Genomic DNA, 27,505 nt, shown 5'->3' on the forward strand with positions numbered 1-27,505 from the left:
CCCCTGCCATATGGCCTCAGCTGAGAGAACTGAGAGAGTAGCTGGTTGTATGTCATGGGATGGGACATCTTTACCAAGCCACCTTGTCTTCATAAGAGAAGCTGCAGGGCCAAAGTGCTGAGCAGAGCTTCTCTCAACTGCAGGGTGTGATTCCAAATACAGCACCTTGAAGAGACCAAATAAGTTTTACACTTTGCTTGGTTTCAGACCATGTACCTCTCAGTATTCCTGGCAAAGCTGCCTCCCGCCTTTGGTGGGAAAAATGTATGCTTGTGTATCAAAGCAGCCTTCTGCCGCCATATGTAGACAAAGCATTCATCATGACATCTGCCCAGTGGCATTTCAGTTTTTTCTTCAAAAGACCCTTTGGTTTAGGTGACAGCTCTGGTGTCTGAGCAGATTGCCTGAGGTAGCTCAGGCTTTTATCAGGAGCTGAATCTATCTGTTCTCATTCAAATCTATTGCCAGGCTCCTCTGTTTCCTGCTCACCTTGACCAACTGCCCAGCTTTCATCTTGCCCTAGATGGTGCCCAGCTTTATATTTCAGGAACTCTTAACCTTTATCTGTTGGCATCTTCACATCAGATCTTTGTTCCTCAACAAGTCACCCCTCTTTCTTACTCTTCAGCTTCTTTCCTGGAACACAGCTCCAGGCAAGCCAGCCTGCTGTCAGGTTCTGTCAAACAATCTTCTCAAAGCACTTCAAACTCTTCCAGTACAAAATGCCACCAAAAGCTGTCCACTGCTCACAATAGTTCTCAGTGGTCATGAAGGGGCCACACATAAAAGAGCCAGAAGCTAAACAGCTCAGAGATGTGATGTGCTGGTGCCAGACCAAGGCACAGCAGGATTTCCTCTGGTCAGAGGTGAACTGAATCCACAACCAGAGTAACCTCTGTGCTTCACTCCTGGTTGATAGCTATGCCAGTGCCATTAACAAGGTGCCATTCAGGTGGCATGGGCTACTGGCAGAAGAAAAGCCTGATGAATTCTCTTGCAACTGCCTCCTCCTCCTTATTATGCTGAACAGTGCAGGAGAAAGGAGCAGTAACTGATCCTGACAAGAGAATGGGGCAGAGGGTCTGGCTGGTGGTTGCCCTTAGTAGGTGACCTCCACATTCAAGTAGGTAGGAAGCATGGGGCAGCTTCCCCACCCCACAATGAATACCTGGGACAGCTTCTGCACCCCAAGATGAAGTCCTGGCACTTAAGAGAGTCCCCACACAGGGAGGTTAGGTGTTTGGTGTTGCTTTTGCCTCAATTAATTTCCCTCTCTTTCTGTGACAGTCCCTGGAGACCGCCCTCAAGTACTGTAATTACCTGTTCACCACTGTCTTTGTGTTTGAGGCAGTCCTCAAGCTGGTGGCATTTGGTCTACGACGATTCTTCAAAGACAGGTGAGCAGAGGGTTGTCAGCTGTGGCTGTGGGACAGCTGGGTTTGCAGTAGAGGTTTGGGGATGGTGCCCTATCTAGACTGTGAAGTGGTGGCAGAGTGCTCTGACAGCCTCCCAGTTCTGCACAGCATGGGCCTAACCTCATCCTCCACAAGCTGCAATGCCTAAGCAATAGCAAGAGTTGTCCAAAAACTGCCTCTTGGTTGAAGTCTGCTGGTTAGGCTAGAAGGCAAAGGAGATGAGGTTAGAGAGAGATGGTTCTTTCCTGCCCTTGAGGCAAACTGTGAGCATGCTGAAGCAGAACATATATAGCAAAGTTGATTCAAGGTAGTAAGGCTGTAAAAAGCTGAGCCCATTAGTCAAAGCATAGCACCATAGTTACACAGCTCCATGCTTTCAAATCAGGGTGGCTTGCCTCTGGCTGCTCAGGGTGTGTGCAAAGTGAATCTCTGTTTCTCTGGAAAAGCCCACCTAGGTTGACTCAGAGTGGGCCTTGAACTCATATATAAGGAAATGTTTAGGATGAAGAGGAGACAAGTACCTTTCTTTCTCGGGAGAATGGAAAAACTCTATCTTCATTTATTCTCTTCAATTTTTCTTGTACAGGTGGAACCAGCTAGATCTGGCCATTGTGCTGCTGTCTGTCATGGGCATCACATTGGAAGAGATTGAAATCAACGCTGCTCTCCCAATAAACCCCACTATCATCCGGATCATGAGGGTGCTGCGTATTGCTCGGGGTGAGAGAGACGCTGGCCAGAGTGGGGGTGTATATGGCCATGGAGTGCAACTTGGTGCCATGACTCATGATGCAGTGGCTGTAGAGTCGTGACCTTCCCTGTCCCCAGCCCTTAAGGAGCCTCTGGGGTGTCCTTCATCACATCCCAGCAGAGATTCTAGCATCTAGGACACCCTAGAAGCTCAGGCTTTCTGGTTCCCTAGGAGGCTAAGTACTGGGAAGGTGGGCAGATCATGGGAGAACTGAACTTTCTCTGTTACTCATTTTTGGGGCAGCTATAGTAATGGTGTGGGGAATGGATGCCACAAAGCACGTTGAAATTTTCACAGGTAAGGTGGTGGCCAAGGTATGCCAAGATGGCATAACAGTGATGGCTGAAGGAAGAGAAAGTGATGGAAGGAAAAATCAAAGCAGAAGGACAATTAGGATATACATTCCTGGAAAAAAGCACATGGCTAGAGTGTCTGGGTGAAGCAGAGGCAACCCAATAGACATGGGTGGCAGAAACAAAATATTTAGTAAAAGGGATATGAACTTGAGGGAAAGGAACAACTGAGGTTGTACCATCAAGAGTAAGAAGAGGAATGAGGGGAAAGTCCCATTTTTCTAGGGGCAAGGAGACACAGGACATCTGTCTTGTGCTACTGTCATTAGTGAGTCACACAAAGGATGCCTCTGAGTCAGTCTGACTGACACTTCTCTTGTGCTTGTTGTGGCAGTCTTGAAGCTACTGAAGATGGCCACGGGAATGCGAGCGCTGCTGGATACAGTTGTTCAAGCCCTGCCACAGGTAAAGCATCTTCCCAAAAGACTCTCCTCTACTGTTCCTTTTTCCAAAGGGTTGATTCTTGTGGAGTCTCAGAGGTGGTGTCTACTGTGGTGTGCAGGCAACTGACTGAAGGTCATGTCCAAGCTCTCATGTCATTCATGCGGTTACAGCTCGCCTCGCATCTCTCTTCTCCAGCATGTGAAAGAAATGAGGCTTGGCCCCTTGGATAAAGGGAGATTTCTTCCCATCATGTCTAGCTAGTGTCTAACTGTTTGCAGCTAGTCCATGGCTCCTTTCATCTCTCTCCATAGAAGGGAAGAGTGATTGGAAGCTGTTTCAGGAGGAAAGGAAATATTTCTGTCACTGCACTTCTCACCCTTCCCTGAATGTGCCCCCTTTTCCCTCCTTCTCTTTCATTCGCTCTCTCGTCACTCCTTTTCCTAGCCAGTGCTTCCCCCTTCCTACTTTTTCTTCTTTTCTCCTCCTGGATCCCTTTGTGTTTCTGAGTCTCTCATGCATGAGAAGCAGTGACACGCTCTGTTGTGGCTCACACATCCAGCAGTTAAGTGTCTGCAGCAAGACATGGAGACAGAAGGAGCTCATGAGCTGTGAGTGGCAGCTGCTCCCTAACGAGATGCTAACACAGTGCTTTACACAGCCTTCAAGCCCACTGTGAGCATCTTCTGTGATGGATGAGCAGTCAGGGAGTCTGGCCCCCTTCCTTTTGGATTGTTGAGGGAGAATTGTTAAGCAAGGAGTAATGGCACCAAGTGATTCTACAGATCATACATCAGACCAGTCCCTTGGCAGGTCCTGAAAAGGCAGCTCTACTGTGTGATGTCAAAATGCACAGGCATTTGTCAGTTGATTTATCAGCTAATGTGCCAGTACTGGTGAATGATGATGAGCTGGGAATCAATCTGAAAACAGCATGAGTAATTACCCAGGGAATTTACTTCAAGTGTTGGTGACAATAAATGTCAATCTGAATTAGAGGAATATGATGGCACAAAAGTGAAAAGGAAACTCTGGATCCTGAGCTCTGTCTGATCTCCCTTGCTTTTTATTAAACAACAATTATTTGAGGTTTATTATAATAGTAATAATAACAGTATTAATAATACATGTGTAGTATACACAACATCCTTCAGGATAGTTGTGGGCTGTGATACACTGGACAATAGAAGGAAGGGGAGATGAAGGATGTGCAGGCAGATCTGGAATGTAAATTTTTATTAGTTCTGGCTCTGCTGCCACAGACTGGCTCAGTGCAGCTTCTCTGCACCTTGCTCTTTTCCATTCCAGGAGCCACAATAGATGATTTTTCTCAGGCAAAGATGAGAGACAGAGCAGGTCCTCAGATCCAGCTTCTGCATATCTGTGGCATGTTTATTTTGAAACCCCGATAAAATGCACACAGATATTAAGAGATGGATGAAGTCGTATCCAGAAAATGTTGGTAAGAGGACTCTGCAATATATTTGCACTTAAATGATGAGATTCAGCTTCTACTCCCAAAACATAGATAATAAATAGGAGAGGAGGAAATATTCATATCCCTATGTCTTGGTTTGGAAAGACAGGTGTTTGCCAGGGAAAGCTGGAGCTTCCCTTGGAATGGAGAATGTAAACACCCTCTCTCCAAATTATTACAATTTTGCAATTAAGGGCTTTCAGGGAAAGATTTGGAAATAGGAATAACAGTTCTTTACTAGGAATATTAAAAATACAAATGTAGTAAAGCAAACAAACAAATAAACAAATTCTAGAAACACTGACAGAGTCAGAATACAACCTGACACCCTGGACAGGGTGTTGGGAGTAGTCCAAATAGGTCCTCCTGGAGTGACAGATGTGGTTCTGTTTGAGTAGAGATGATCCTGTAGAAGAGTCCAGTGGTGGTGAGATCAGTTTGGTCTTTCCTCTGGGAATCCAGTGGAAAACAGGCTGCCTTAGTATTTCTGATTCTCAGTTTTTATCTGGGTAGGGAATGGTTGGCTCCTCCCACTGGGTGGAGTATCTCACAATGGGATGATATAATTGTATCAGCCATGTAGTGAGCCTTAGTTGCCCATTAACAGAAGATATCCCTGGGAGGGAGGATGGGTCATGGAAGAGATTAGGAACATTGCCCCACCTGGTTTTAATAGCAGAAGTCACCCACCCCCTCCCCCCTGGAGTTAAAAGGAGGAGTACAAAAGAAAAAACCAACACCTCCCCAAACGGTTTCAACAGATGGAAAATAGAATACACATTTTTGGTTACATATGCAACCCAAGACACCCTATCATGTAGACAGAGAAACTGAGTCATCAGACAGTTAAGTGTTTTGCTCAAGATGGCAAAGAGCACAGCTGGGACCTGTGAGTCTCTGTTTCTGGTCCTAGCCACAAACCACAAGTATATTCTTCCACACTTTCTCATTTCTGATTTTTCTGTCTTCCATTTGCCTACAGCTCCTTTGCTAACCAAGTTTGTGGGCCAGGTCTGTTGGAGGTCAGTAACACCTGCCTCAAAGCAAGCAGATGTCTGAAAGTTTAGTCTCTAGGTATATCCCTAGAAGATGATAATAAGCAGTACTTAATTCCTCCACCATTAAAGCCTATGACTTCCTGTTAACTGGCTTTTGCTACCTCCTATAACAGGTTGGCTTTGTTTAATAACGTTGTGTAGCAGGGATTAAAAAATCCCTCCATACTTATAGTTGTGTGTCATGGGTTGGCACTGGCTAGATGTTAATGCACCTATGAATATATGTTTTTTCTCTAACAACTCTTGTGGGATGTGATCAGGAACAGAGCAGAGCAGGCTTAAATCTTGAAAACAAAAAAAAAAAACCCACCAAAACTTTATTAATTACATAAGAACAGGGACAGAAATACTCTTAAACACACACAGAGACAGAAATAAAAACTCCTTAGAACATTTCTTCTCCCAGTTTCTACCTCCCCACCCATCACTTTTCACAGACTAACCTTTGGGTTTTAGATCAAACAATCACTACTCAAAAAAAACTAATCTTCAATTCAGCAAGGGAGAGAGGAGTCTCTCTGGCACCACAGACTGTTCTCCAGAACACACAGGTCTACTTCTTATGTGTTCCCATGTCACCCATGGCACTGCCTAGAGAAGTCTGCCAGGGTGACTCTCTCTTTTTCCTATGTCCAGCGCTCTCACCGCTGTCTCATAGGCTAAAACTACATACAGGGCTTTTTAAGGATACTTGCATGCCGAGCTCTCTCCTTTTTACCCAGGGGCTGGGGTTCCAGGAGCAGGTCTCCCCTGAGGGCAGAGGGCGCTACTTCACTCTCCCCCTCTTTTCGCTGCTCGCTCTACTCTTCAAGTGCCAGTCACTGTAGCAAAAGCAAGGGCAGCTGCATCTACTTAAAAATGCAGTTTATGTTCAAAAGAGACTTAAGTTCAGTCCATGGCTGACATTATGCAAGAGAAGTCCAGCTCAGAAGGCTACTCCTCTCATTCTTCCATCGGGTTCCTTCCAATTATGCTTTATCATCTCAGTCTCAGGCCGCTTCCCTCTCTCTGAAACCACTAGTCATGAGAATCAATGTCTAAGAAAAGTTTCTTTCTGCTACACAAGGGTTAACAGTTTTTTTCTCGGCAGGGTGCAGGCTCAGGCACTCCCAGGTTCTACAACTCCCACGTGGCTCGGCACCTTCTCCCGGAGTTTGGGGGGGGAGGGGGGTGAGCACACACAGAAGGCACTTTCACAGTTTTCCACCCCTCCATCCTGGACGGGGCAGCTCAGTTCCAGTCTTGTCCCCTCTCTTCTACCCCCCCGGGGCTCCGGCTTACTTGAGCTGACCACGTGCTTCCCCTCCCCCACCCAGCCTCGTGGCCGGGCAGGGGAAGGAGGCCTGACACATCTCTCTGCTGAAACCGGGATCTGAAAAGAGGCCGAACCCCCTTGGGGGTCCTGCTTTTAACTCTTTGTGTCCTCAGAGGCGTGTCCAAACCTCCGAGTGACCAATCCAGGTGCCAGCAGAAAAGCTGATCACTGATTGGACTGCCTACATCCCCCTGGAAAAAATTCACCTCCCCCGCAACCATGACATTGTGTAAAAATCTGAACTTAGAGGTCTAAAATCCACCAGTTTCAGCATTAAAAGAATGAATCTAGTCTCCATATTTATACACCGTGTCTTCGGGGGACAACTGAATAATCCATAATATTATTCTGCAAAACTTACTTGCTTTGCCAAAAGAAATAGTTTAAAATAAGCTGTCCTTTCCCTTGCACTTTATCCTCTTCCTGACCTTTCTGTATTTGTTCCTAGAGCACAGACTCAAATCAGGGATATGGGCTTGCTAATGGCATACAAGGCATCTCCAGTTTCAATTCAGTCCTGTTTCAATTCCCTTCCTGTCTTTGTTACATGGCAGCAACTCTTAATAATGAATAGAGCTTTAATTTTAAAGAGCCCTTTGGAAATGTAGTCCTTAGCTAAGTTTTATGAACTTCCTTTTCTTAATGCCCTGTAGACAGAGACCCAACACAGTGCTTTCACAGAAATTAACCACAGTGTCTAAGTAAGTAATCAGAAGTAATTCTTTCCAGTGAGTATGTAGGGAGCAGGATGTGAGAGTCCAGGGGAGTGGGTGGGCTGAATAATTTATTTCTCTCCTGAATTTGGATGACTCAGCAGTTGCAAAGACTAAATTAGATTCCTGAAGTGATGATCCTAACGTAGGCCCAGTGACCACATGCATTCAGTCCAGAAACTGCTTAGTGTTTAAAAAAACTCATTAAGTCCTTAATTTTTCTATGCCTTCTCTTCCCACCTGCCTGCTTCTCCCCCAGCCCTGATGGCAACTGGAGCCATCACTGAATATTTTTCAAGTGTTGAGCAATTGTTTTGTTGCATTTGTACACTGAGATGTCACTGATGTTCTCTTCAGACTTGGAAATGCAGAAACACTTTCTGTAGAGATGAAATTGGCTTTGGGATTGGCTGACAGTGTCATTTGCTTTCAGGTGGGAAACCTTGGACTCCTTTTTATGCTCCTCTTTTTCATCTATGCTGCTCTAGGAGTGGAGCTCTTTGGAAAACTGGGTAAGTCTCAAGCAGACCATGCTTCAGTGTGAGCTGGTTGGGGTTTCGCAAAATCATAACTGTTCAATAAAGAGACTGAATTATTTGAAGGACTTTATTCTCCCTTATGGATAATTGATGTAAGAGGAATTTCCCGCTAAATTGTCGTCCTAACAGCCTAACAAAATAAAAGCAGCATCCGTTCTCTTACATTCTTAAAGTTTGCTTTTCCTGCACTCTGTCACTGACATTGCCTTCAAGATTACAAGAAAAAAATTGTGAAAGTTTATTTACATCTCTTGCCATGCAATATTGATCAAGAAGAAAGGCAGCTCAATGTCATGCTGGGAGGATCCCCCTGAGAAACAGAGTTACGCTGCCTAGTATCCTGGAGCTGGGCCATTAGGGATTTTTCCATACTGATGGCAAACAGCCAGCTATTGGGCAGGTTGCTGATGCCATTTGTTACCTGAGGTCTTCAGGTTGTGAGTTCATGTTGTTTGTCTCAGGACTGGTAGTGTGTCCTCCCCTGAGTGTTGCACTTCCCTTGTTTTTCAGTGTGCAACGATGAGAACCCCTGCGAGGGCATGAGCCGCCACGCCACCTTTGAAAACTTTGGGATGGCCTTCCTCACACTTTTCCAGGTGTCCACAGGTGACAACTGGAATGGGATCATGAAGGTAACTGGGACTTGTAGGCAAGGATCTCCTATGTGTGGGGAAAGAGAAATTCTGATATGTGGGTCTGTTCAGCAGAGCTTGGGCTAGCAAAGGGAAGGGGAACAGAACAGAAGCTGGATTGCTAGATAAGATCCCTGCTTGGTCCTCTCCCAACCATGGTAACTCTCAATTGGGCTCATCCACTCCTAGAGACAATTGAATGAGAAAAGTGCCAATTTTCCTTGGGAGGAACAAGAAAACCATTTAGGCTAAGAGGGACTATCCACTGTAGTCAGGACTGATCAAAGCTGAGCACAGGACGTGTGTTGGACATGGCACTCATCTGCAGAGCTACCAGGAAAGTACATAATAAATGCTTCCTTTGGAGGACATAGAGAAAGGAAAGTTATTTCATTACGTATGGTGCTTTTGAGAATTGATGGGAGAAGGCAGTACCAGCCTGCTCATTTTTGGTCTTGTTCACATATGTGGGGCTACATGACAGCAACATGTCATAATCTATAAGTTTGCTTCATATGCCTTTGGATGTTTTTGCTCTGAAGCAAACAGTGTATGAACAGAGAGTGTCCCAGATTCTTTGGGGACCTCATTATGCCATAAGGTATGGGGTGATAGAAGTGTTTGCCTTGTTCTTTCCATTGGCATCAGTGTTTTTTGACAGAGAGAAGAGCCAAGCTTCTCTTCTTACTTTAGTCTTTCCTTCCTTCCTTCCTTCCTTCCTTCCTTCCTTCCTTCCTTCCTTCCTTCCTTCCTTCCTTCCTTCCTTCCTTCCTTCCTTCCTGCCTGCCTGCCTGCCTGCCTTCCTGCCTTCCTTCCTTCCTTCCTGCCTGCCTGCCTTCCTGCCTTCCTTTGTTCCCTCTCAATCCTAACTTCCCCTCAAGGATACCTTGCGTGACTGCAGCCACGATGACCGGAGCTGTCTCAGCAACCTACAGTTCATCTCCCCGCTGTACTTTGTCAGCTTTGTGCTCACAGCCCAGTTTGTCCTCATCAATGTGGTGGTAGCTGTGCTCATGAAACATCTTGACGACAGCAACAAGGAGGCCCAGGAGGATGCAGAAATGGATGCTGAGCTTGAGATGGAAATTACTCATCAGCTGTGCTCCCACAAGTTGAGCTCTCCAAATTCAGGACAGGGAAAAGGAACAGGAACAGGAGAAAGTGGTGGTAGAACAGATCCTGAAGGACGCCTGTGCATGAGATGTTACTCTCCAGCCCAGGTGAGTGCACCTTTGAACTTACTAACAAGACTGCGACAAGGAACTGTGGGCATTAGCTGGGCAGCTCAGACGACTGAGGGCTTAGCAGCAGCAGAGTCTTCCACCTCAGGGTGAAAGGTTTGCTTTCAGCAGTAGACTTTTGAGTTGATAGGATCGTGTAGGGACAAGGCTATGACAGCAGTGTGTCCTGTTCATTGTCATCATGGTGTAGGAACCTGAGGGCCAGCAGAGGAGGGATGGAGCATATCAGCTAAAGGTATGACAGGAGCAAATTTGAGAGGAGAGCTCAGGGGAAGAATGCAGAAGAAATGGCAAATCCAGAGTGAGTGACTCCAGCAGAGGTGGAAGGGAGACATGAGCACTGAAAGTGAGTGAAGACTGTCCCTCCTTATTTTTTTTTTCCGTTGAATTCTGGCATTTTTCACAACCTGTGGGGCAAATGTCCCCCCCAGTGACCCTGTGCAAGTACCTGCAGAACAAGATGCTGCTCCAGATGAGTCAGAGTGGAGAATCCAGCCCCAAATTCACATGAAACTTGAAAGCAAAAAACTCGACATTCTTAAAATGATCTCTCCCATCCTCCCCCCTTTCTTGTCCCCTAGGAGAACTTATGGCTGGACAGTGTCTCTTTAATTATTAAGGACTCCTTCGACGGGGAGTTAATGATCATCGATAACCTATCGGGCTCCGTCTTCCATCATTACTCCTCGCCGGCCATGTGCGAGAAGTGTAACCATGACAAGCAAGAGGTAACCTGCGTACGAGGATGTGTGAGGGGACTCTTCCCCCCAGACCTGCACACCCACACCCACGTGCCCGCAGGTCATCCCATGTGTGCTCCTCACTGTAGATTGTGTAGACAGTAGACCTTGTTGATCTGTGTTTGTTATCTGTTGTGAAGTGCTGGTACTGCCTCTAGTATAGGCCTGCCCTCCTCAGCCACACATGGATTTTTGAGGTGGTGGAAAAGTGAGATGTGACAGGATATGGGTCAGGAGGGACAGAATGACCTGTAGAGAAATGACTATGAAGGCATCCCTTGGCAACTCTTGTTTTGTTCAATTCTGCAAGAAAAGCCTAGGTTCAGGCTCATGTTGGACAGAGGACTCTAAGGATCTCACCCCAATGAGACCACTCAGGAGCAATTCAGTGGGAGATTTAAGCTTGTGTTTTGTCCTCTTTTAAGCATGTGTTTGCTTATTCCCTATTGAGGTCAATCAATTAAGCACATGTTTAAATGCTTTGTTGAATAGAGTCATGTCTTTGAGGAAGGATTGGTTTGTGGTGAAAACCAGTTAATTAGTTTGAGCAAAAACTAAATAAAAGTGGGCCCACTGAGAAAGTTTGTTAGCTGACAAATGAGTTGTTGCTAAGAGCAGGACTCAAGTATAAATGGGTTATACTTGAGCTACTAAAGTTGGTAGATGCTTTGGAAAACTCCTTCCTAAGCAATTGGTCTTTTCAGGTTGTGAAACTTGGGGAGCAAGATAGCCTGGGAAGGATTAGGTAAGTAGCAGAACTAATTTAGTTCTGAAATAATTTTATTGTATGTAGGTGCTCTGATTTTGTGTGTTCAGACTTGTAGCAGTCGTGTGACCCTTCTGACAGTAAACTGGTTCAGCAGTGGCAAACTTCACCCTCTCCTTCCCCACAACTGACTGGATAAGTTGTTACAGCTTATAAAGAAACAACGAAACTTGGGGGAAGAGCTCTTTTTGGCAGATCATTCTATTCATGTTTGAAGAAAGCAATATTTTGTTCGGTCTCAGATGCCTATTCTGATGCTCTGATATTTTTTCATCCTCTCAGCTGTCTACTTTTTCCCATTGCTTCCTTTTGAAGGTATCAAAATGCAAACATTGCTGTAGTTTATCGTTATTGAGACACTTCACAAATGAATTCTGCATTAATGCAACCAAATAACTAGTTTTAAATTAACTGCATTTTCCATTGCTTTACTTAAGTCTTTATGTTCAGCAATTGGTACTTTCTCAGCAAATGAGATCTCCTAAGGCATTCCAGAATGATTGCCCCCAAGTTAAGTCATTTGCAGCTAGTTTGCTACATTTGAAAACTCAGATAATCTTCAGTATCTGACTACAAATGAAAACAACAATCCATTTTCTTACCTTTCCAGCAAAGAAACTAGATAGCAAAATCTTCAAATGCGACCCACAGCTAGAGCAAAGAATTTGATGTAATTATCACAGCTGAAGAATTATTCTTAGATCATACTTTCTAATGGCCGTTATAGAGCCATAAATTACTTCAAAATTGGTATTTCAACACATCTAAAATGTGGAACTGAAAAGAAATTATCTATGCAAGAATGATTTTAGTAATAAAATATAGATGTTTTGTTTTGGATCATATGAGTCAAAACTGTACCTTAGGATTTTAAGCCAGGATTGATCATGACCTTCTCTTTATACTTCACAGTAGAAAAAAAATTTGAGGAATTACAATGGTAAATCACTATATGGAGTCAATAGCTAACATCAGCAATGCATACAGTCATTAAATTAGAGTGTACTCTGGTACATAAACATATCCAAATGAGTATTGTTCTTGGACTGAATTGTAGAGTCCCAGAAATAATTGACAGCAAGACATAGGCAACTTATCTAGTCCTCTTAAGTGCATGTGTGTTAGAAAAAAACAGTATGCTTGCTGTCCACCCTATCAGCCTTAAACTGCCCTTCTGACAAAAATCACATATTAAGCAAAAATGTCCCTTCCAGTTTCATTGGCAGTTTAATTCATCAAGATGCTGAGCACAGTGGATGGACACAACATTTAAATGTATGCTCAAACTCATTATTGTGTGCTAAGCTTTTTGTGGCATTGAACAGAAATGCTTAGTGCCTTTCCCAATTACACTCCTGATACTTTATTTTCAAACTAATTATTTGTACAATTAAGGTTTTTTGTAATTGGGGGTCTGTTTTTAAAGATATATCTGCAAGTAGTTGTTTTCTAAGGGATATGTGTGCATGGTTCAGTATCTCAGGCTGATATTCCTGGAAGGTTTCATGGATTGGTATCTAGTGAATTGCCCCTTATCTCCCCACTACAATTTACAATATGTTTTTGTTCTTCGTCTTTAGTCAGCATATTTTAAAATATTGTACTGTAAGGGAAGCACAAAGAACAAAACCTTCTTTTTTTCATGGTGCTAAACTCTTCTCTTGTCGTTTCTATCCTTTCACTCTTGGGATGGTTGACAGACTTCTGTATACAGATGACTGAAGTGTGTTTAGCCATGGTAGGAGTTTGTCAGTGAGCACCAGTGAAACATGTTTCCACACCTGCAGTTTATTTAGTCATGACTTTGTTGGCTGTGGGTTTTGTGTAGATCCCAGGGCGGTCAGAATTTTCAAGCAAGTGGTTCAGTAACAGACTGTTCTGGATTTTGTTGAAATCTTTTTTTATGGATGGCAAAGGTAGTCACAGATGTTACCATGTCACGCTCATGTCTCTACAGGCACAGCTGTAAGGCTGTTTTGGTGTCAGAAGCACTTGGAAGAGTAATAGATGAGTACACACATTAAGTGGGACTGAATGAAGACTGTGCTTCTCCACACAAGTTGTTGTTGACTGATGGTTGTGTAGCATCCCTGGTTCATTGTGGGCTCTGTGCATTCGTGCTCTGAGGAGCAGTTGTTAGTTTTGGGCTTTCTCCATGGTTGAACAGCACCATGTCCCTGTGTCAGAATAATAGCTCAAATGAGGATGCCATTTGTGCACTTTATTTAAATCCAGCTCTGGTTTTCCATTCTGTTTGTTTAAAGTGCATTATCCCTCAGATGGAGACCTCTTTCTGTCTCTGGCATTGGTACAAGCCATTAAACTTCCAGCTCAAAAGTCATATCTCCAAACGTTTCACCTGCTGTCATGGCGCAAGAGCTGTACCTGCCTCTTGCAAACACAAACACGTTGGCAGAAGCTGTCCCAACTGAGACAACGCAGAATACAGCTCTCAAGAGTTAGCTGCTGGTGGCGCAAACTTCTGGCACTCTAGAGACCAGTGATGGAAATCCAAGCACAGGAAGGATAGAGTAACTGCTTAGGCTGGTAGAAAAAGATGCTTTTCAGACATTGTGAGAAAGAGTTGTCAGGCAGAGGGGATTTAAAAGCTTGGAGGAAAGAGGATGGGAGAGGAATGTGGTATGAAACAAGCTGAAAGATGAAGTAAGGTCAGGCATGGGACTGGAGCAGAGCTGAAGCACAAGAATGAGAGATGCAATGGTCAGACTTGCTTTCAGAAAGCAAGAGAGCTCAAGTGTGGGTGTGTGGGAGGCCTGAGTTTAGAGATGGAGAACAGAATGGAAGACAGTGTTAGGTAAGGTCTTGCATAGGTTAGAGGAGAGTGGAAAGGCAAGAGGCAGGAAATCCGGGGAGAAACAGGGTTTCAGTAATGAAGGTAAGAGAATATGAAAAGCATGATACTGGCATGGACTGCAAAAGGCATGACTTTCCCGGGAATGAAAGCACTTTCATGTTTAAGCAGGGCTGTCTGTGGTGCCTTCAGAAAGAGGGGTCCCCTCCTCATCCCTCAGCCAGCTGCCCTGTCACCAGCCTGAGGGACCCCTCTGCCTGCCGGGCTTTACTTGCAGGACCTTGGGCCAGCTGTATCGGTGTGACAGATACAGGACTTGTTCCTCCACTTCTGGCAGTAGAGGAGCATGGACTGGTAGCAGCCTGCTTGCAAATCGTATATTCAACCTTTCTTAAAAAGTGAATTCTCCTGCCCAGCCCAGGTCTGGGTTAGGCAGTTCCTGATACATCTAAGGAAAATAACCTAAAATTGATCTTGGGTCTACAGGCTCTCACTTATCCACCATCAACAGTGTGACTGCTTGAAATGCAGATGCCAGGCGTGACCTGTGATAGCTCCTTTCCCTTCCTGCAGATCCAGCTGGCTGAAATGGAAGCGTTATCCCTCAACTCAGACAAGTCCTCTTCCATCCTTCTAGGAGATGAGTCAGACTATCGAAACTCTGCTCAGCTGAATCCTAAGGAGATCAAGGTTAGCCTCAGACAGCCATGGGCACCTTAAACCATGTACATAAACTGTATTTAAGCCTCTGCTCATTTCAAGTGCTCTGTATTCATCCAGGTGTCCCTGCTGAGGAATATAATTCTGGTCATTTTTCAAGAGCTTCTCCATAGAGACATACTGTGGAGTAGGATTTGAAGAGAACAAAAGAATACATGTATTTGAAAGTTCTCTTCATACTGTTAGTAACTTTCTCTGAATTAGTCAAAAGGCATTTTGGGCTGGAAAACTGAGCATCTCTTAGCTAGCCTGAAGTTATTATCAGAATCAGTTCTTTTTGATGCTTTGAAAAGTCTGCTCTGTCATCTTCAATTAAATTTCCCAAGGCTTTGTCCTCACTTATTTTTTCCAGCAGGATGGCCAGGACAACCCTGACTCCACTGGAGCAGACAATCTGGGGGAATGCCTGCTTCCAGCGCCCAGTGGGGATGGCTCTGCAAACCCAGACAGTTACCTGTGTGAAATGGAGAATACTTCTTTCAATTCAATTCAGTCTTGGCTAAAGCATGAAAGTACCAAAGGTGAGCAGGGCTCTCATGCCCCAGGTCTGCTGAAACTGTGGGTTGGTCCAACTGTTTTTCCCATGCTTTACCTCTGCCAGGGAGAGAGTTAATGTGATTTGAGGTTACACTAACCAAGAATTAGCTTTCAGTTTGTTAATTTGCTTCAGGAATGGGGGGAGGAGCAGTTCCTTCATTTTTGTTGCTAGTTTTTATATCTTCCCTCAGACATGACTCTAAAATATTGTAAATGTGCTGATCCCCATTTGCAGTAGTGCACCCATGCATGGTCAGAAGAGTGTGCACAGATTCTCCTGACATGCCAGCTGGATGAACTGTGCTCACTCAGCACAGAAAAACACTGCTGCCCCCTGAGACCAAGTTCATGTAACACGTCTGCCCTTGGTGGGAGTGCTCCAGTTCTACTCTTGAGCATGCCCTAGTCTCTTGTGGTCCCCAGCTTTCCCCAAACCATCACTTAATTTATCTCCCTTCATCCCTTGCTTTGCAGGATCTGGGATGAATGTCCTCTGGCAGTGATACATACTTGAATCAAGGCATTATAGCTCAGCATTTCTCTGTGAGAGTAACAGCAGAGCTGACCTGCTACCTAATGGCTCTGAGCTGTGTTAGGTCTTCCTGGTCTGGTGAAGTTTTTTGTGCAAAAAGTGAGACCCTTAATCTGAACACCAGACTGAGGCTTCTTGGCCAGCAGTGCATATTCCTGAACATCCTTTGTTCACTGGACCTGAGACTTTGCTCAGTGTAAAAGCAGCAAAGGCACAAAATAAAATCAGAGGATTCTTCAACTTTTTATTTCTTCTATTTCTGTTCTCCTCCCCTTTCTTTTGATGCTTTGTCAGTCCCTCCTAGCCCTTTCTCTCCAGGTGCATCTTCCCCTCTGTTATCTGTACCAACAGAATTTTTCCACTCAGCCATCTCTGCCACCCAAACAGGGCCTGAGGAAGTCTCGTGTCCACACAACCTTCCTAAGATCTCTCTTCAAGGCTCATGGGCATCACTGAGATCTCCAGGTGTGAACTGCTCACTTCTCCATCAGGTGAGGAATCCCACTTCTGTCTGCTAGGAAAATTCAATTTTCACATCCCACCCAAACAGAGGGGGCTGATGAGGAGGAGGGCAGAGGAAGGAGAGAGGCAGCTGTGGTCACCTGTGGGCTTGGTAACCGGGATCTGTAGGAGGAGCACAGTGGACTGCAGAATGCAGGAGGGTAAGAGAGGAGAGAGGGTAGTATAACAAAGTGGTGTTGCATAGCTCTCACCCCGTAGTCATTTGTTCTTCTGCTTTGGATCAACAGTTTGACAGCTGCAGTGGGCCCCACATAAAGATGAAATCACATCACTCTGTAGCTGCCCCCGGGTCCCTGGCACTGGGTGTGCTGCAGACACCTGCATGCACAGCAGCCATGGTGTCGGCCAGGGAGGTGACAGCTGCACAGCATTCTCGGGCCCTCTTAACGCTGTGACTCGGAGTCATGCGCCTTCTTGGTTGGAACAGGCTTCTTCCCACCTGCATCTTCCACATCCCTTAGTGCCCCATCCACAGACTGTGTCCCTTAGCTCACTGTTTTAACCTGCCCACTTAACTCTAGCATCCCAGAAAGGTGCCATCTCTTTCTGAAAAGCCAGCTATTTCTCACTAACAAAAGAGAAGAATAAAAGCATTGGGGGAGATCAGGTGTCTCTGAATTGCAGAAGATGCAGAGATGAAAGCCCAGTAGAGATCCCTACTATTGTTCTTGGAAAATACTTCAAGAACATGAATAGGGGCACTCTATTCCAGACAAACTAAAAAAATAAAATCAGATGTTATCCAGCTATATATGACAGACTCTGTTAACACAATACAAATATGTATAAATTCACCAAGGATAAATTTAGCCTTGGTCTGAGATTGAGTTGTTTCAGTGTTGAAACTTCTGATTTAGGTTAAGGCACAAAGAGGTAGAGCTGTGTAGCTGGCACACCACTGGGACAAAAGTACTGAATTGTTGTAAAGCAGAAATTAGTAAATTTCCAATTATTTGACACAGACCGTATTGAATAACTATGGAGACTGCTTCCTGTCCTACATGCATCATTCCCAGGGAAGTGTCCCAGTGATGATTGCATAGTGCAGACCAATTTCCTAGAAACAACTAAAATGCAGCTTAACTAGATGAGCTCTGATACAAGGAAATTAAGGCTGTTTCCTCTTTCTGCTTAGGGCATCCCACCTTTCTATCCTAAATGAAAGGGCATTTGCTGCTAGTGCTGGTCAAAAGAACCATAGGGCCTCTTTTCTCTCCCCAGATAATGCTGATTTTTTTAAATGAAGGAGATTTAATGAAGGAATTACATAAATCCCTTGATTCCTGTCCAGCTGATAGATGTGTCCACAGTCTGTGTGGCTGTATAGGGAAGCCATGAGGGAGGACCCACAGGGAACCTTTGCTCTGCTGCCTCCTGGACCATCAGTGCTCAGGGAGAGCATAGTGGTGGCTGCTGCAGGGTTTAGAGCCAGCATTCCTTCCCTTTGGTGAAGCACTTCATGTCAGAGGGGTAGATTCATCCTGAAGCAGAATGAAATTGGCTCAAAATAACGAAAACTTTCCTTCTCCTTACCCAGAAGGAAATCCCCATGGCAGGCTGCATGGCTGGTGCTTTGCAGCATTGGTTGGTTTATGGCTCCCTTCCCCAGCAGAGTGAGGGAGGAATGGAATTTTTCCCCTTTCTGTAATCGTGGCTTATTTTCACACCCCAAAGTATCCCTAAAACCAATAAGGCAAAATCTCTTGCACACTGCCCATCTCCTTCCTAAGAACTGTGTTTCCGTGCTCTGGCTCCCCAGCCCCCCGAGAGCGACACGTCGCTGGACAGCCGAAGCAGCAGCTTGGCCGGCAGCTTGCAGACCACGCTGGAGGACAACAGCCTCAACCTCAGCGACTCTCCGCAGTGTACTCTGGATCTGCCGGTGGCCCTGTGCCCCGTGCCGGCGGCGGGCAGCCAAAGACCCCTAGCAGACGCCCTGTCCCCCGCCTCCCGCCGCCGGAGCCTGCGGGGCCGGGGGCTCTTCAACCTGCGGACCCTGCGCCGCCACCAGCGCAGCCACAGCAGCGGCGGCAGCACCAGCCCCGGTTGCACCCACCACGACTCCATGGACCCTTCGGATGAGGAGGGGGCAGGCAGCAGCCTGCGCGGGGGTGGCAACAACAGCGAGCCCTCGGAGACGCTCAGCAGCCTCTCGCTGACCTCGCTCTTCTCGCCGCCCCCACCGGGGCTGACCCTGGTGAAGAAGTGCAGCAGCACCAGCAGCCTCCACGCCAGCCCTTTGCCCCGCCGCCCCGCCGCTCACCACGCCAAGCCCTTCTACACCGTTGACCCTCGGGGCTTCCTCTCGATGCCCTCCTGGGTGACGGACTTCTGCAAGGACACCCCCTCGCCCAGGGAAGGAGAGGAGCCAGATGGCCCTGGCAGACTGGGGGCAGGGGACCGCAGCTCCGCGCTGCCCTCCGAGCTGGAGCTGGGCGATGGAGTCAGCAAGAGGAACAGATGAGGGTCCCTGAGGTGCAGGGAGGGAGCATTCGGCCGCTGGAATGGGGAGCATGTTTCACTAGCTTCTCCCTGGCAGCAATTCCAAAGGATTTGCAAGAAAAAGAAAACAGGCAAACAAAAATTTATAAATATATATATATACACATATATATATATAATAAATATTCTGGTACCGTACCTCAGAGGTGTGGGAGAGTGCAAGCAATACGGGAACAGTCCTGCCTGAGGGCAAGACCTTGACCATCACCCCAGAGACTATAGTGACAAAAAAAAGGCCATGGGGCTGGCAGGGACAGCACCCTCCAGCCAGGTGACTGCTATGTGGCAGCTGTTTGGATATATACATATACATATATAGAGAGATCGATTTATTTATTTTTTTTACTGAGAGATTATGAATTTCAGAAAGTGCTAAGGAAGAACAAGAGAATGCGGGGCCTGAAGGAGCTGCTGCACCAAACCATGAGAGTGGGGTGAAGGGAAGGGAAGCAGGGTGAGCAACAAGGGAAGAGCATCTGGGGCTTACCTTGTGTGTTTCTGGGAACTTCTTTATTGTCCATGCTTCCATTTCCAAGGTTAAAAATTGTGGGCCAGATCTTCAGGGTATGCATAAATTGGCAAAACATGCTGTTGGTGTAAAGCAGCAGAGTTCTGGCTTGAGGAGAATTCATGCTGATTTACAGCAGGTGAAAATCTGGCCCCAGCAACAGAGAAAAGCAAATAGCTATGGACCACAGGGAAACGTTTTGAGGTGAAAAGCCTTGCGTTGAAAGAAATGTGTGAACACGACTCATGGAAGGAGGGATGGAGGCTACTTACATGGCTTGTTTTTGTTGCTGTTTTGTCGGGTTTAGTTGTTTCATTTTCCAAAGAAAGTAAACTACAAAGGGAAAAAAATCACAAGGCTCGTGGGGATATCTGGAGTGAGAGAGGCAGGGTGGAAGGGAAGGGGGAGATGAAAAGGGGAGAGGAAATTGAACTTTCCCCCCTTTTATTTGCAGTAATTGTGATATTTTATTTTAGAAACCCAAAGGTGCAAAAATTATCCCTAGAGAAACTTATCTGTTATTTTTGTATCTATAGCTATATATATTAAAAGACTACAAAACCTAGAATATTAAAAAAGACATTAAAGCGAAGGTGGCTTCAACAACACAAAACGCAATCAGTCCCTTGGCTGAGGGCTATGCTTGTTCCAAGTTCCAGAAAGAAGACCCTGCAAAGACATCCTTAGCTCAGTGGTGGTTCTTTCTCCTTTCTGGCATCATCCTCTGGCATTTTCCTGGTTTGCGTCAGTGTAGCTGGGACCAAAGTCCTAATCAGTGCCAACCATGGACATGGGGAGCAGCAGATATTGATTGGAGAGAGTGTGTGTGCTTGTGTGTGCATGCCACTGTAAGGATGCTGATGTGTGTTGTGTCCAGGCCAACTGACTCATCAGCTGGAGAGATGGGTGAGAGGGACAAGGAGAACTGCAGCTTTCCTTGTCTCTGCCTTGCAGAGTGGTGGGAGTGGGGAGGATTGCGGAGGGTGAGGGCAGAACGACCCCTCAAACCATGACCTGCCTCAGAATCTAGGATTCTCTCCAGCATGATCTTCTCCCAATGTGGTTGCAACAAGGCTTCCAGAGGCTGCATCCTCCTTGTTTTTCCAGTGGTACAACTGCATAATTCTCCTTCCTGACAGAGACAACCTGGATCTCCTCCTGCAGCAACTCCAAGGTTTTATAACCTTCCCAGATTTGCAAGTACGTAGGAAAACCAGCCACCCAAGGGGAACAAAGAATTTTGGATGTCATGTACCATCCCAGGGATGTTCCACTCAGGTGTGTCAGAGAAAACAGACTGGGAAGGGCAGCAGAGAGATGATAGCAGCCTAACGGAGACAGGAATGTTTAGAGCACTAAGGAGGAGGAGCAGGGCTCCCTGTCCCGTTTTATCCAAGAGGGCCTCTGCAGCCCTCACAGAGGTCTCCCAGCTGGCATACGAAGCATTGTGAAGAGGGCAGCGCAAAAGATGTTCTGATTTGATTGTGACCTGTCTGACTTTAAAGCAGCTGCTGCATCTTACAAACCAGGGTTATAAACAGCGAGCGCACCACTTGGGACCAGCAGCCAGGAAAAGGATAATTACTATGTGGACATAATTAATTTGTTCTGTTACAAGCATGCATGCTGACTGCAGGGAGGTCAGACCTGTGAGTAGAGGACAGGAGAGCCTGAGTCCTTGTCCTTGCAGAAAGGATGCAAATACATATTTATTAAAGCAATAATAAGGGTCTTTAAATGCTTTTTTTGCACTGGTGGTTCTTTGGGTGAGTTGCCCCTGCTTACTTTCCCATGGGCAGAGAGGAAGGACATGACACATGGTTTCACATCCTCAGGGAAGGAAGTCAGTCCCTAAAAAGCTGAACAATGAATTTGAGTTGCACAAGGCTTTGACCCAAACCCAGAGCTCCTTTGAAGCTAGAGGCAGGACTCACCAAAAAACCCAAAGAATTGGAATCCTTCCAAACCCCACACACTTCAATGCACAGAGCGCTTCTTGGAGGTTTGCCATAAGAGAACACTGAGGTGGGACTCCAAGCTGTCCTGGTAGTTGTATGGGCTGTGAAATGTTTCAGCTGAACAATGGGAGAAATATCAGAGATTGGTAGAGTTCTGGAAATCACCCCAATATTTAATCATGAGAGAAGCATGGCCTGCACTTGGGATAACTGGGAGGGAAGAAGGGTGAAAAGATGGTGGTGGTGACCTCATGGGGTGACTACAGCCCCTTGTATGGATATCTCTAGGCTTATTCCCAGTTGTCCCTGGAAGTGACATCTTTGTTCCTCCTGTGATTTGGGGTTTATGGCAGTCCTTCTGCTCTGCAGGATGTCTCCCCTTCACCTCCCAACAGGGTCATGCCACCTCACCCACCTCCCTGCAAAAGGGCTTTTACCCTCTGCTGTATGACTGGAGCAAAAGGCTTCTGGTTTAGGAAGGAGCTTGCCATGGAAACAGAAGACTAGGTTGTCCTTAAAGAACATATTGTCTCTCTTTTAATTATTTACTAACCGTTTTAAGAAGAAGCAGGAAACATCTATCCTCCCCAAAGAGGAGGCAGAACACTAAACCCCAGCAAGAACTTTTCGCTTTTGCTGAGGATTTCTGCAGCGCTTCAGGCTGTGCAGTTTCTCCTGACAAGAACTGCCTTTCCCAGCTATGCCTGGCTGTTGGCATATGGAAAAACCGCTGTCATCACCCACCCACCTTCCAGACAACACCTGAGGGCAGCCTAGGATTTGCCCAGGCATCTATTCAGCCTCTAACACTCCCCACTTCCCACAAGGGACTGAACTGCAGGCAGTTCCTGCCAGGGTGCTCTCTGCTGTCATTAGCCCAGTATTGCTCTGTTTTATCCTGCTGCCACACTAGCCTTGTGCCCAGCTTTCCCCCACATCTGCCACTGAGAGCAGTCCCTCTCCCTGCTCCATGCTGCATCCCTCCCCAAGCTCCCACCTCATCTCCTGCTCTCGCTACTGCTCTGACAAGTGAGCAAGATGTATTTAACTCCTTTCACCTTGGCTCACCAGGTGGTTCCTCTACCTCTTTTAAACATTTTTCTAGTCTTTTTTTCTTTCTTAAGGCCTCCCTGTAAATTTTCCTCTCTCACTATGAACTCTGGGCCTATTGATGTTCATTGCAGCTGCAGAGCAGAGCCCATGCCATGTGCTTCCCACCTTCTCTTGAATGTGGAATCCTCAGCTGCTCCAATTTGCCCATGGAAAGCACACCTGTGTTCAGTATTTTTTGTGAACCCAGAGAGTCTGACTCAGCACAGCCAAATGAGTGATGTATACCACTAAGTGTACTTGTTATGGCTTCTACATCTTCATCTATCTTCTTTACTACTACCAAAAGTTCCCTATGAAATTAGGTATATAGGAATCAGTTGCCAGTGTCACCACTGTTTTCTTTGAAGGAAAGGTGGCAAGGTTGTTCATTTGGGGTTTTGGGGAGTTTTTGCTTTGTTTTGGAGGTTTTTTGTGAGGCCTGTGTAAAGGAATGGACACCACCAGCCCTCTGTGAAATTCTTATAAGCTGAGCAGGTGGGAGGGAACTGAAAACATTATTGAGCAAGAAAATAAGTTTTCAAATAGAAGAAACATAAAGCAGAAAACCTTGAAGTGTTTCAAGGAATTTTGTACTTTTCGCACCAAAATGGCTCTAATATTCAAAATGCTCCCAAAAGGTATCGCAGAGGTATTGTGGCCTGGTTGGCCTCTGGTGACTGAATCCTCAAGACCCCAGGCCAGTTGTCCACCTGACAAAGCATTGAAGATGGGTCCACAGGCAGAGGTGCCTGCCAGAAATATGCCCTGCACATCCACAGTAAAATGAGAGCAAAAGTTGTCCTAACACTGGATCAGAAGCAGAGATTTAGTTTTAGCCAATGTAACTAAAACCTCAACATTTATTATGGAAGATATGGAGGTAAGTGGCTTTGGTTCACTTGGGTACATCACAAGAATTCCACAGAGAAAGGAAAAATTGAATGCTGTGGATTTTTTAACTAGCTGTGATACAAAACACAGTGCAGCTTGTAGGAAGAGCTTGGTATCTTGCAAAGCCAAGCACCTGGATGTCTGCTACCCAGTTCAGTTTATCTATATGTGACCTGACTTTCCAAGTATCCCCTCCCTTGCTCTTCATAAATATTTTATGGGATCTGCCTTGCTTCTCCTTTTTTCTATGTTATTTGTGTTCCTTGCTAGGGACTGGTTTCCAGTAGGAACTCACTATCTCCATGTCTTTGAGTTATCACTCATTTCTTCTGTCTCATTTAGTGATAGATATATTTCTTTTCTAGCACTTTTTCCTTCTTCTGCATATTTCCAAGCCCCTGTTTACATTTACTAAGATCCTGTCACACAGGACCTGGAACTGGCAATCTCCTATTCAATGTTTATGCCTCCTGTCCACTTTGAGAACAGATGTGCTCACTTTACAAGGAAGGAGTTCTCCCCCCACCAAAACCAGCATCCCAGGTGCTGGCTTGCAGCACACCTCTGCTTTTGCTTCAACATCAGCTGCTGCAGTAAGCAATAACAATCTGCCCTTCCCCTTACACCAGCACTGGGATTGCAAAGATAAGCCATACGGTGGGATTCATTCTCAGCCTTGCTTTGAGTGTCAGCAGCGCTGCTGAGCATCTTTTATGTTCATGACATCAGTAAGAGCAGGCAGGACTCCGTACCTCATGCAGTTGCTCCCATGAGTAGCTGGGCTGTTGCCATGAAAAGCACAGCAGGCTCCAGCTCATGCTCCTCCTTTGCTGTGCAGTGCTATGGACACAGAGGAATACAAATCTTTTTCCTTAGTGGTTTTGTCTGTAGCCACGAAAGTTGACAAATACGGCCCTCCCTTTGCCTCATGGTCCACAGAGCAGAATGATAGCAGAGGGAGAGGCACTGTTTTTCCAAGGACATTTTCAGAGACAAGAGCACTTTAACCTTCTGTCTAATGCTGTTTTAACTATCTGTATTATTTTGGAGAACTTTGAAAGATGCTGCAGCTGTGTTTTGTCGTTTTGTTCTGTTCTGCTGGTGGTTGCTGGGGCAGTGTCACTGCACATAGTGCACCATGCAAAGGACGCAGCTCTTCCTTTCATTCCTACAGCTGACTCATCCTGGATGAAATTTCTGAACTTGTCATGGGTTAGCACTGGTCAGATGTTAATGCACTCATGAGTGTATGTTTTTCTTAATGAGCTACTGTGAGATGTGGTCAAGGACAGAGCAGAGCAGGCTTAAAACTTGAAAACAGAGAACAAAACTTTGTTACATTACATAAGAATAGAAATAGAAAGGAAAACTCTAAACACACACAAAAAAACCCAGAAATGAAACCTTCTTAGAACATTTCTTCTCCTCCCCAATTTCTACTCCCTACACGTTACTCTCTATAGACCAAAACCTTGGGTTTTAAATCAAACAATCACTACTCAAAAAAACTACTCTTCAATTCAGCAAGGGAGAGAGGAGCCTCTCTCGCACCACAGACTGCTCCTCAGAAAACATGGGTCTACCCCTTATAGGTGACATAGAAACCTGTGGCACTGCCCGGAGAAGTCTGCCGTGGTGACACTCTCTTTTCTATGTCCAGTGCTCTCACTACTGTCTATGGGCCAAAGCTGCTATAGGGCTCTTTTAAGGATGCTTGCATGCCGAGCTCTCCCCATCTTTCCCCTGGGGCCGAGGGTTCCAAGAACAGATTTCCCCTGAGGGCAGAGGGCGCCACCACACCCTCCCCCTCTCTTCTCTGTTCGTTCTACTCTTAAAGTGCCAGTCACTGTAGTAAAAGCAGAGGCAGCTGCATCAACCCAAATGCAGTTTATGTTCAAAAGAGACTTGAGTTCAGTCTATGGCTAACATTATGCAAGAAAATCCAGCTCAGAAAGCCACTCCTCTTCAATCTTTGCCCATCTAGGGTTCTTTTCAATCATACTTTATCATCTTGGTCTCAGGCTGTTTCTCTTTCTCTTCTGAAACTACTAACCATGAGAATCAATGTCTCGGAAAAAAGTTTCTTTCTGCCAAGAAAGGGTTAACAGTTCCTGGCTCCCAGCAGGGTCCCGGACTCGGCACCTCTTTACACAGCAGGAACTTCTCCTCTCCCCTCCCCCCTCTCTTTCTTCACTGCTGCCTGCTGCCAGTGTTCAAAATGCCAAAGCAGCAGTCTCTTTCCTTGGGGGGGGGGGGGGGGGGGATGGGACGGAAGGCACTTCCAAAGTTCTCCACCCCTCCATCCTGGATGGGGCCAGCTCAGCTCTAGTCCTGTCCACTCTCCCCCCACCCCCCGGGGGCCCAGCTTACTTCAGCCTGGCCGCGTGGTTCCCCTCAGCTCGGCCGCGTGGTTCCCCTCCACCACTCAGCCTAAAGCTGAGCAGGGGAGGAGGCAAAAAGGTGCTCCTCTCCTGAAAGCGGAGCCAGAAAAGAGAAAGTGCCTCTGGGAGGCCTCGCTTTTAACCCCTTGTGTCCTCGGAGGTGTGTCCAACCCCTCAGTGCCACTAAAAGTGCCAACATTCAAACCTGACCACTGATTGGTTTGACTACAGCCTCTTGAAAAAATTCACTTCCCCTCAAACCAGGACAGAACTGTAAGTTACCTGCTTGTGCTGATCACAGTGAGGTGGGGTTTTTCATAGTTCTGCTGCTACAACTTTCTTTCTGTTCTTCTATTTCTTATGCTGCTAAGGGAATAGCACTTTTCCTTCTCAGAGTCTGACAGAGTATCTTCAAAAAGCAACCACCCAGCACAAGCAGGCAGGACAGCCACTCTTCCTTCACTCAGAAGTACTCAGAGGGGCTAAGATGCTGCTTCAAAACAAATATCATGGGCTCTGTGGATGGCAATTTGAAGAGAAACTATTTTTTAGTGAAACATCTTTAGTCCAAGATTTGCTCTTAAATTGAAAAGTGCCTATTTAGGAGAGAGTCATTTCATGGGTTGGCGCTGGCCAAATGCCAGTGAACCCATGAATGTATGTTTTTCCTAATGAGCTACTGTGAGATGTAGTCAAGAACAGAGCAGAGCAGGCCTAAAACTTGAAATAGAAAAAAACTTTATTAAACTACATACCAAAAAAGAAAACCCAAACACCGAAAAGCAGAAATGAAAACCTCCCAGAACATTTCTTCTCCTCCCCCCAGTTTCCATCCCTTACATGCTCAACAGTTAACACTTGCACATTACCCTCATCTTACTTGCTTAAACCTTCCACAACCCTGGATTCCCCATCAAAGTCATCATCCCTTAAAAAAACAATCTTCATCCAGGGAGAGAGGAGTCTCTCTCGCACCACAGACCCCCCACAGGAAACACAGGTCCACCTTCCCATGTTCCCATGTCACTCATGGCACTGCTCGGAGAAGTCTGCCAGGGTGACACCCTCCTTTCCATGTCCAGTGCTCTCACAACCGTCCATGGACCAAAACCGCATATAGGGCTCTTTTAAGGATGTTTGGCCAAGTACCAAAAACCAGCCATTTTCTCATATTGGGACAAGCAGTCCCTCCTACATTTACCCCTGGGGCCGAGGGTTCCAAGAATAGGCCACAAAGTCTTTGGTTTTGAGCCAAAAAGCATCTACCCAAATACAGTCTTATTTATGTTCAGGAGAGTTCAGCGTCCATCTATGGCTAACATTATGCAAGAAAAGTGCTGCTCAACAACCACTCCTCTTCATCTCTGCCCAATCTGGGGGTCTTTTCCATCGTCCTTTATCATCTCGGTCCCAGGCTGTCCCTCTCTCTTCTGAAACCACCAGCCATGAGAATCAATGTCTAGGAATAGTTTTCTTCTGCCTCAGAAAGAGTTAAAAGCTTCTGGCTCCCGGCAAGGCCACAGGCTCAGGCACTCGCAGGCTCCGGCAACTCCCACACGCAGCTCCCAGCTCGGCACCTTCTCCCTGGGAGGGTGGAGACGGGACGAGGGGCAGGGGGACGGGGACAGGGGGACGGAAGTCACCTCCAAAGTTCTCCACCCCTCCATCC

The 27,505-nt window shown here is 46.1% G+C and overlaps 1 protein-coding gene across 9 annotated transcripts in view; it reads left to right on the plus strand.

Moving 5' to 3' along the window:
- Positions 1-21,237, plus strand: part of CACNA1I (calcium voltage-gated channel subunit alpha1 I) — a 109,456-nt gene extending 88,219 nt beyond the window's left edge. For 3 of the 9 annotated variants that reach the window (XM_063395951.1, XM_063395956.1, XM_063395955.1), the window contains 11 exons: positions 1,288-1,397; positions 2,002-2,135; positions 2,854-2,924; positions 7,897-7,975; positions 8,513-8,634; positions 9,516-9,854; positions 10,457-10,603; positions 14,767-14,883; positions 15,266-15,434; positions 16,370-16,473; positions 18,264-21,237. In XM_063395951.1, coding sequence (XP_063252021.1) covers positions 1,288-1,397; positions 2,002-2,135; positions 2,854-2,924; positions 7,897-7,975; positions 8,513-8,634; positions 9,516-9,854; positions 10,457-10,603; positions 14,767-14,883; positions 15,266-15,434; positions 16,370-16,473; positions 18,264-18,968 — 2,097 coding nt within the window. In that variant the 3' untranslated portion in view covers positions 18,969-21,237. The other 6 variants (XM_063395952.1, XR_010080200.1, XR_010080201.1 and 3 more) reach the window with 6 other exon arrangements.
- Positions 21,238-27,505: the final 6,268 nt, after the last annotated feature.

The sequence above is a fragment of the Prinia subflava genome, chromosome 4 (assembly GCF_021018805.1).
Source record: "Prinia subflava isolate CZ2003 ecotype Zambia chromosome 4, Cam_Psub_1.2, whole genome shotgun sequence".
NCBI lineage: Eukaryota > Metazoa > Chordata > Aves > Passeriformes > Cisticolidae > Prinia > Prinia subflava.